This window comes from Neospora caninum, chromosome XII (assembly GCF_000208865.1).
Source record: "Neospora caninum Liverpool complete genome, chromosome XII".
Classification (NCBI taxonomy): Eukaryota; Apicomplexa; class Conoidasida; order Eucoccidiorida; family Sarcocystidae; genus Neospora; species Neospora caninum.
In genome coordinates, this window is record NC_018398.1 from 187,398 (window position 1) to 198,154 (window position 10,757).

Genomic DNA, 10,757 nt, shown 5'->3' on the forward strand with positions numbered 1-10,757 from the left:
ATCCTTACAGACGCGAAGCCATCAAGCTCCCCGAGGATTTTGAAATATGCACGTGCCTGAACACTACTAACAATAGTTTGATGGAACAGTGATTTTTTACGTTGTATCTCCGACGTGTGCTTGAGCAGAAAGAACGGAAAAATCCCGATGGATATAACGGTTAGAACGTACGCCGCGGCCAGGTGCCCATCACGTTACTTACGACCCTGCTTCCCAGGTCTGGACCGCACCACAATTTGCGTGAGGCATTTGTTTCAATTTGTATTTCCTATTACGTTAGACTCTGCGTTAGCAGTGCATACTACAACTTTGCGATCAGTGAGAACGAAGTCGGAAGACGAAAGACGCGAACCGTCCCCTTTGTCTAGCTGCGGGGATTTTCCGTGGGTGAGTCACCGGCGGCAACCAGAGCGCCAAGTGCCCCCAAGTACCCATCATGCCGAAGAAACAGAACCTAAAAGCAAACAAAACGAGACACAGGAAACCTCCATGAGTCTTGAATAGGCCACCGGAGAGACTTACCACTGCTCCATACTGTGTAACTTTGTCGCGTGGCCCGCTGCGCAGAGAATCCCTCTGGCAATATATACCTCTTTGCAGAGGACTCACCTCAAATGGAGGTGGCTGGGGCCAAGCTTGTGAGCCTGTCGCCAACCAACGCTGCGTCGTTCGTTCAGGGTTTTGTTTTACCGGCCCCTGGCGACTGTCCGCAGTACGCGCGCTCCCCTCCGCTCGGGAGGAAGGCTCCGAGGGGATGATGTGATAGTCCTGCCGTTGTGCTTCTTTGATGCATTTCCCGCTGGGAGAGAAGGGAGAACATGAGAGGGTGTCTTCCTCGGTGGACGCGGTGGATGCCCTTTGATGGCCAGACAGCTTCGCATGGATGCTACTGGATCTCCCGCGATATTCTGGCACATGGGTCTCCGGTTTTGGGATACTCCAGTTTCCGGTTCGGCCGCTATGACTGTTGCGTCGATGCTGGAGAGTACTCTTTGTTTCATTCCTTCTATCGACTCCTGTGAAACCCGTTCCGTACTGCGGCCACATTCCAGCATGGGCACACGAGGCGGGGCCGCAGGCGAGAGTCGACTGTGACTCAGACACGCTTCGCCCGGAATCAGGATGTGGAGATGCGAGAAAGCGAGCCTCATGACCCAAGACGCGAACGTCAGGAACGTAATGTCGCTGACTTCCATCGACGCGGCGTTCTGTGCCCAATCTTGGTGGCGACGATTCACTTCTGGCCTCTTTCCTGTCCTTTATACGGCCATTTCTGAAACAGATCGATAGCTTCCTTTTCGCTTCGGTCCCTTGGACACAGTTCGGCGAAAGCCGAGACGCTGGCAAGTGCCCCGTCACTCCACTGGCAACCGGCCCGCGGTCGAAATGCTCGTTTTTATGGGATTCAAGAGTCATAACTGGGACCGCGTGTCGGCCTTTCGAGGAACGCGTGAAGAGTGATGACAATTCCCGAGAGCAGGAAGCATAGAGCGGATGAAGTGGCGCTGGAATAGACGCGGCTGACGCTGCTGCATCGTACTGGCGCATGTAGAAGTTGACGCCATGCGTGATAGACTCCATCGTGAACTCATGATTATTGATGTATTTGCCGGCGAAGAAAATTCTGTTCGTAAAGACAGGAAAGACAGAAGGAAGTACCAACGAGATTAACGCACCGGCACTACCTGTTTTCAACTCCCCCACCCACCACTGTAAAACTAACAGCAGACGGCCTCATTGACCTACAGAATCGGGAAAAAAGAAGTGACTAATGCCCACTGAAAGAGTGCTACATGATCGACGGAGGTATATGCTGTTCCGTTATGTTCACGGATAATTGCCAGAGAAGGCGATTTGCGCTGGTGCGGACACTATGAGAACATGTCACGCTGAAAAGGCACAAAGCTGGCACGAGAAAGGAGGTTCGGAGACCGCCCCCCCAGAGAGGCAAAGACTCGCCAGTTCGACACAGAATCAGGAGGGCTTATCTGCGCGCCCTGGGTGAATGGCAACGCTACAACGGGAACTGGAAAAAAAAATCATGCGAATAGCGGCCAGCACAGGATTAGCAGACACAACCCCGCAATCGTTGGCGACACTTCACTGCTCGTTTTAACCACCTGTTCTTTCACGAGGCGGCACTGTCCTTCTGCTTTTTAGACTGCACAACACGTTTGTCTCAGAGGAGTTTTTCGTTTGTTGGATCTGGAGGCTTGGAACAGCGAGACATGGAGAGGTGCCGGATGGAGGGGTTGATTTGCCTATATAGAACAACGTTGCCCCAATCGACCAGATGCCATTCGTTTACACTAACCGCCGGAAAAAGCGGTCAGCCACACATTGGATGGGTTTCGGTCTGTACGTGGTTGCGGGGTAGGGACTCTCCGGTCCTAGAAGCGCACGTTCACACTTCGGTGTAAAGGAGACCCGAAACACTGAGGAAACTGAAAAAACACCCGGTTCCCAGTATACACGCCAGCTTGGCTGCAGACGACTACCCGTTCGACACTTCAGCTGCGTTCGCAGCGCAACTGCCAGAGTCACCTTTCTTCAGAATCAACTCCTAGGCATCACGTGTAGTGATGGATGCCCGATTCGGCGTCGCAGACCGAAAGTTGCCCAAAGTGTTTGGCACAGTAAATTCGACTCGTATAAGTGCAGGCAGCATTTGCCCGCCATCTGCCTCCGAATCTCTAAGAAAAGCCCGTATGCATCCTACCTTCGAACACCATGCGCAGTCCCAACAAGGTACGCGAGGTAGCCAAGATTGTAGCTAACCATGTGGATCAAGCTCCTGGCGACGTCCTCCTTCCTGCACCGATACATCCAACGGAAAAAGAGAAAAAACACAGCATTTCCAAGAAAGCACCCAACTCACCCGATACGTACATAAGGAGGACGGCAGGAGCTAAGGTAGGAATAAGAAGAAAAACAGCAGGAGCGATTAAAGAGGATATCAAACAGCGGAGAACCATAGGGCCCGTAACACGTGACCGCGGCACGCCGTGGTCAGATCTGTGAAACCCCGTGGACTCTTCACTACGCGAAGGCGCCGTGAAAAAACCGTTAAAACGATACATAAAGGCACTGTTATCGGGGTCCGGAACGCAGTACGGAGAGGTCGGAGAGGCATCAGCAGGAAAACCGAACGTAGCAGTGCACGGTCGACCCGCCCCGGCGGTAGCCGGACCTCTGAGAACAAGGTTCGCGTCCACGGCGTTCTCGGCCGCACACCAACAGACGCACGGCAGGGAACGCAGCTCGGCCGGTTTCCCACGTGAATTGATGGAGCCCCAAAAAGCAAACAAAAGAGACACATGTGTGGCTGAGGACAGGGTACCACTCCGGAGAACAATAGCTGCACAGAGGCTCATTTGTGAAACTCACCGAGTGCCCCGCTCAGATGACTCTAAATAGACCAGAGCATCAGCGCAGGCGGCAGCGGACAGTTTCGGAGCAGAACATACCTCAAGTTCTTTCTCAGAAGATTTCCGTCTTCCTGGGACGTCATGAGATACAGGCGCCCGAAGCTGACTCACACGGAAGCAAGGTCTCACCACAGGAACTGTTTTGGGGCGATCTCTGTTTCCTTGACGGAATCGTGTAGATGACTTGCCCCCACATAAGCTCCGGTTTGTCTGCGTCGTCATGTACTCTCCACACAGCATCCACAAGCAAAACCCGCGCAGCCGCCGACCTTGGAGGTGTACTGTACTCGAAAAAACATCTGCTTCAGAACCAACCGTGCCTTCAATGCCTCTTACGAAGAAAGTAGACAACTACACATACAAACAATAGACGTATGTTCCTAATACAAGAGGGATACTCGCGTTGACGAAGAGCAAAGGCATGCCCCAGAAACGACAGAGTCCAAACTGACTGTTGTACAGGACAGATCATGAATGAACATCTAGCGGCCCAACGATCTACTCTCGGTAGGATGTGTCAAGTCTCCGCCGTCGGATTTCGGTAATGCCAGGGGTTTCCGACACACGTGCGGCTACAGTGCACGCGCTTTCCAGCAACAAAGACTGCGCGTTGTGGCTCGTAGGAGGCAACAAAAAACCCTCCACCTGAACCCTGATGGCAACGTGGGAGAAGCAGATATTGCGCCACTGCACCGAGAAGCACACCAGGAACTGCACTCGTGTCTTAACGAAAATCGGCACCGGATACGAAGATAACGTGCCAAGCTGTCTGCCGACCCTGGGACGGTCGTGTGACAAGACTCAACCGGGCACCGTACGCGACGAGCGCATGCAAACATGTGGGAAGGTTACGACAGCGTCTGCGACGTCGTAGGCGTTTCGGAAGTGAAGTGAAACCCCTTCCGCACGATGGGGTGAGGGACAGAGCGCTTCGAGAAACACCAACCTGCTTGCGAGAGTGTCGGCGGGAAGACATCGACTGCCTGCAGCGTCTCCGAACAAATCGCCAACTTTGAGATCTAGCAAATCCGTCCCTGAGAACAAGGCGTTTGCACACTACGGTATTTCTCATAGAGCTGTTATATCCGTGTATATGTGAGGCATCAACTCGGAAAGTTCACGAACTTGCATATTGGCAAGCATCCATGTTCAGCTACCTGACAAAGTCTGCTGGGGGAAAATGTACGAGGTGCTGGAGCTTGACTGGCAGACAAGCCCTCTTCCTGAGGCAGCCAAGGTACTTAGTTGCACACCCAGGTGTCGCTCGAGTTCGCGCGTTTGAGTTCTGTCTTCTCTTCCTCCCAAACTCGATCCCAGCCTTCCCAGTGTGTTTCCGTCGTCTCTCTCCTTCGCCGTCCTCTCTCACACGCGCGACAAAATTTCTCGGCCTCCTCTCATTCCTCGTCTTTCGCCACTGGTCGTGCGTACCTCTCTGAGAAAGTTTCACTACTTGCTTGAAGGTCTTCGCGTGAAAAAGAAGCCTCGCCAGACCCAAAACCGTGCCGCCGCCGATGCAGGTGCCGGTAACGCGGACGAACGAGGAGGGGCTCGTCGCCTGAGGTGCGCGACACATAAGTTAACAAATTGATCAAGCACGAGAGTATCCCGCTTGCCTTCGGCCCACACACCAACCAAACAGTCTTGGCCCTTTATGCTTTATGGCAGTCCCCCGCGTTGAGACAACGCACATGAGAAAGAGTCAAAAGACAGTGAACTGCTCGGGGGCTAGGAAGGTTTACGTGCTCAAAGCCTGCGTGGCACAGAAACGATAGCGTCCTTGTTCACTGGAATTCGATACGCCGAAATAACGAAGAGAGAGAGAGTGAATCGAGGCGATACATGCGAAAGGCCGAACACACAACAGGCAGAAAAAGAAACATGGAACCTCATTTCTAAACACGGAAAGCAAAGCCAACGAGAAGCAGGCTGTCGGGTTCACGATGCACCCTGCCAATGATCTGTTCGGCCCCCTTCAGCTCACGACAGCAATTGGACTGATACAGGAGGTGTTTCGCCGGCGGCATACTTGTGAATACACTCTTTTCAGATATGTAGTCAACGAATTCGGCAGTTCAGCTGTGGTCTACGTACGTCCGGGCGGCCACGGATCTAAGTGAACATTCTCCTGTCCGCCCAAACGTGCCTCGCAGCAACAAAACCTCTATGCCTTCTGGTCGCCTGCAAATACATTGTCGTGTAGAGCGCTCTCACCTTTAGAATCGAGACGCCAGAGCCAATATTGACCACGAGAAAGGGGTACAGGGGGGTTGTCTAACAGACCGAAGCGACAGACAGGCACACAACGGTAGTGACAAACTTCGCCAGGAAAAAAGCGACAGTGTCGCTTTGAGCTCACCTGCCTGACGGGTGTTTCAGGAGGCGGATTGCGGCACGCCACGTGCGTGTCTCGAAAAGAACGAAGTCAGTCATGTGTTGGAGTGAACGCGACAAAGAGGTGCGTGGGGAGTGACAGGAAACGAAGGTGGCTAGCATATCTCGACACCCTTAAAGACTCGGGACAGTAACTGTTTGTGAAGGATTTTTCGAAGTACATGAGGCTGCTTCCTCCTCACACTCTACAGAGAAATTCTGCCGAGCACCTCACGGTAGCGACCTGCCGGAGATATCTGAGAGCTACACATCGGATGAAGACGCCTCTGATATACGACGCGCGTCAACAGACATAGGCATCTGAGTCTGCTTGTGGGAGAAGAGCAAAGATCGACCGCGGCCTTTTGGCTCTGCGCCCAGCTCAGCGCTTACCACGTGCACGTGAATACGCTGCTTCTTCTGCAAGTCGAAACGGAAAACAGAATCGGTCGACGAGGCTAGACAGACAAGACCTTTCATGATGCTTTCCATTTCGTCGAGCTTTTTCAGCTGCACACCAAGACGCTCCAGAAAGAGCGCACTGAACTTGTGGGCGCCGCCACCTGTTGCTCGTAGCACGCCTCCAGGCTGCGCGAATCCGTTTGCTGAAGCCATAACGGAAAGGCAAACCGCGAAACACCGATCGATGCGACTGCAGTTTTTGACAGACCACCTACGTACGCAGACCCACCTGCAAGAGGCCTCAGGATGTGCCAAGCGCATAAACATGCGAGGAACAGGAGAGCGCCACACTTGTTACACACATGCGTCTCGCTTGACACCGCGTACTCGTGGCTGGTCCCCGCCCAGCTCCGACGCGCGACCTCACTGTGGACACGTACTCGCGAACTCGAACTTACCTTTAAGAAAATGCAGCAGCGACGCGACGTCCTTTGTGTAGAAGTACGTGAACCTGATGACATGCTGCGGCGTGGCTGCAGCCACAGACAACAAACACGCAAAGCGGCCTATCTGACACGGCCGGACAGTTGACAAAGAACTGAAGCTCCAAATTTTGTTTAGCGTTTGGGAGGCTCACAACGGCGAAAACGAATGCATATGGCTGACGATAAGCCTGCCACAGACACCTGCAGGCTTCGCAGCAGCGCTTAAAACCGCGTTTTCCTGCTGTGTGGGCGGTTGCGGCGTCAGAAAAGCCTCCCTGCACAGGCGCGAGATCCGCACGCGAAGGCCCACTTCACCCAACTGAGCCTCTCACCTCTGATCGTCAGAGACGTTCCCGCTTTGCGCTCGCCTCGACAAAACCGACACCGGACACACTGCCTCCGGGCACTTGTGCGGACGGGAGTCTCGGTCACACCTCCATGGTCGGCCGCGTGAAACTCCACATTCCGCGCCCCCGTTTTCGGACCTTCGCTTGCATCCGATCCACCTGAAAAGGCGTGGGATGCAGGGTCAGGCGAAGCCGCTGAAAGAGCCAGCGCCGTAGTCGTGCACGCCTCTGGCGGCGAGCGGGAACCGGTGGGCTCTCCTGCTGGAGTGCGCTGTGACGAACCACAGGTTCCTAAAGACTGGTCAGCACCATCGGTTTCCTTCCTTGTCGTACACAACGGGGGTGACACGCCTTCTTGTCGGCGAGCAGGCGAGGCACGAAGCGAGCCTTCTGTTTCTGGACCACACGGCTCGTGCACGTGTGGTTGTTTTGATGCACTGCCGGCCAAACAGTCGCGAGAGTCGGCGGTGTCACCCACGGATTCCCTTTGGTAACAAAGTCGCCGCTTCTCGCAGAAAGCCGTTGCATGCGGCTCGCATGTCGACGCTTCGGTTCCTTCCGGGACTCGGGTATGGCCTCTGTCGCCCCTGTGGCGGCAAACGGCTCGGTCTGAGTCTCGGCAGCACCTCGTCGGGGGAGTTGGAGTCTGGGCCCGATCCGTGACACGCGACTCTCGAGCCCCGCAGTTCATAACAAAGACAACTTTCGCGAGGGTGCCGCCAATGTCAACGGCGCACCGATCACTCGGCTCGCCTGTGAGAACGAGGTCCAGCAGCCTCGCTGCTGAAGCCGTCGTGGGGCACGGAGGATGCTGCGGCGGATACAACACAAAGGCTGGGGAGAGAATCCTGCCACGCGCTGGTGCCGGTCGCTGGACGGGCGAGGCAGAGACAGACTGCCGCAGTTCAGACGTAGAGAGGCGGCGGTACAGTCGCATGCCGTGGCAAGGACACCGCTTTTTCCTTGAATGGCTGTCGCCCGCCACACGAGCCTCGCAAGGCCGGGTTGACGGGACGCCGGATGAGGGGAAACGGTCCGGGATCACTGCCTCGTCAGGCGGGTTCTGTAGATCACTGGGCACGGCTTCGACATCCCTTGAGACCAGCCGTTGGAGCGCTTCCCGGCTCCGCGGCGCCCCGTGTTGTGACCGACACGGCCTTGAACATTTCGAGCAGGTGCAGTGACAGCGACGCTCCGTGGCCGAGAAGCGCCCTTCCCGGCAAACCTGGCGCCTGTCGCCGCCCCCAGACTGTTCACCACGCTCCGCTGGAACAGGCGGCACAGAACAGACACCGCAGGCGCTGCTGGCGAGCGAGACACATTCCGATTCACTGTGGCCGTCCACGGGCTCTTCCGACCCCGTCGGATGCGAACGTGAATTGTTTTGGTTCGCGAGGACGCACGGCGCACAGTGGCGGCGACGGCAGCCGCACTGACGTCTACATCGATCATGTGGTCGCGGGGCCGAAAAGGGATGCCGAGCGAATTCGGAAAGCAACATGTCCTTGCTGTTCCAGAACGGGGCATCGGCGTCCACGTTGACATTCGACGCGTTCTGAGATGGACAGGATGCCATGGAGGACAGGGGAAGACACCGCGCTCGGACAGGACAGACGCAAGGGTTCGTAAGGTCCGTGGCGCAGTTTTCGGAAGCCGGCATTTGACTGGAGAAGAAGGCTCTGACCTCGTGAGAGGCGAAAGACCAGTCCGCCCAGTCAAACGCATCGACGGACTACACCAACGTCATACACCTATACAACGATGTGTGGACAAGGCTACACCACTCGGAGAGTCCTCCGATACGGCACGGATAGGAAGTCACTGGATAAATGGGGGGCACTGGGAGACTCAAAGAAAAGCGTACTGTGCAGATCCTCGGCACAACGTCTAGGTGCGCCGAATGGCCTCGATCGAGACAACCGGGAATAAACGTTCGTTTCGTTGTGCGAGCAGCCGATTGGCATTCGTTTCGTCGGCTCTGAATGTCGCAACTGCAGAGCGGACGAACCAAAAACCGGGTGCACAACACGGAGAGGGGGAAGTGGTTTCTATGGGCCCGTTCTCGCGTTGCGAAGCAGTCGAACCCGAGAAAAACTGTAGGAGGGCGTCAACAAAAAGACTCTTTGGAAGGATGATTCCGCTTTTTGAGCAACTCGATCGAGAAGCCCATGGCACTCGGTCTCTCTAAAACAGCACACTCAACTGCGAGACTTTCCTGGGTCTGTGTCTGTTGTGTGCTACGGTACCTCATTCATCTATCAGAAGGAGAGGGGATGCGGACTTAGATCCGGTTGAAGGCCAATGGTAGTTTCTGAAGCTCCGGACTGCTTCCAATCGCATTGCCGCGTTGAGATTGGCAGGCAAAATCGTACGCGCTTGAACAGGTAAAAAGATGGTGTCGATATGTGTATATGTGCACTACACACCTAGAAGTGGAGCTGCATGGTTTGGGAACAGCGTAGAGAGATAACGCCGCCGTCGTCGCCATGCAATGATTCATCGAAACAATTTCTGCACACGCGGAGTGTCTTGAAACCAGGAAAAAGACGTGGCATCAGAAGACGAAGAGGGAACAGAGAGGACGAGTTTTTCACGGTTTGCCAGTTTGAAAGCCATCCACGAGATAAGCAGAGAGAGGGGAGGAACACCGTGGAAATCAACGGAAAAAGAGGAGAGCACGGTAGAAAAAGGTAGCCGTTCATGCGTGCGTCCGTGTCTAAGCAACTCGAAAAATGCGTCAGCATGCATGCAGCTGTTTCTCGGCAAGTTGAATGGCATATAACAAGCTGCACAGAGGGACCCCCAGTTCTGCTCGTTTTTTTTCCGTTTCGTACGTATGTGGGAAGACAAATTTGTCGGGGCTGGTAAGCGGTTCACTGAGCGAATCTGAGCACAAAGGACGAGCGTTCTGGAACCCTTTGATGCTTGTTGGCGGGTTACTTTTGTGAGATATGCGTTTTCTGTCTTCCTTGCCGCTACCAACGACACGGCTGGAGCACAGAGGGGACAGCATGTTCGCGAAGAGCAGACAAACGAAGACTCCCAAACGTTTCGCGCGCTTCCAAAGGAAAACACTGAGGGAAAAGAACATAGGTCTGTCGACTTTCTTTATTACCACCGAAAAAATTGCGACTTTGTGTGGGACAGCGACAGCATGCGGAATAATGAGACTTCTCCCGGGCCCCGCACCATGGAGAGCAGCTCTGCCAAGGAATAGAGCTAAAAATCCTTTCCACGTCTGGACGAGTACCTGTTGTCTGAGAAAATTCGTGGTGAGGCCAGGAACTGTAGCAGCGAGGGAGCCACAGAGTGTCGAGGAAAACGATGTGCTCCAGGGCAGCAGAGACTCCTCAGAAACAGAGCTAGCGAGAAACGTGGTAGTCATTACCAGCTGGCGACGACCTTTTTGCATAACGACTGCTGTCATACGTTTAAATATATGGTCATATTCGCGTTCCTGAATCGCAAGTGTCCGGTCAGCGAAGCTCCTGAAACTGAACGTTTCTGGTCCACAGCTACCATTTCTCGTAGCATGCACATCGTCTGGCGAAAAAAACGCTTGAGAAGTGTTGTGATAGATGTCAATGGCTTATCTAGCGTCAGTACGGGGTGAGACGAAATAACCGAAATGCGCCTACCGGATTAAAGATCTTCCTAGTTTTCGGCGAACTCTCTTCTTCCCCAACAAATCTAATGTTAGCTGTCTCTATGCGCGAGTGTTGGTC

At 54.4% G+C, this 10,757-nt stretch overlaps 1 protein-coding gene across 1 annotated transcript; it reads right to left on the reverse strand.

The window, feature by feature from the left end:
• Nucleotides 1-364: 364 nt before the first annotated feature.
• Nucleotides 365-8,608, reverse strand: NCLIV_060530 (hypothetical protein; the record flags this gene model as incomplete). Its single annotated transcript, XM_003885607.1, has 10 exons — nt 365-454; nt 691-1,624; nt 2,720-2,812; nt 3,468-3,530; nt 4,375-4,462; nt 4,857-4,983; nt 5,640-5,699; nt 6,192-6,403; nt 6,659-6,733; nt 7,018-8,608. The coding sequence occupies 10 exons, from the start codon at nt 8,606-8,608 to the stop codon at nt 365-367; spliced, it is 3,333 nt and encodes a 1,110-aa protein (XP_003885656.1).
• Nucleotides 8,609-10,757: the final 2,149 nt, after the last annotated feature.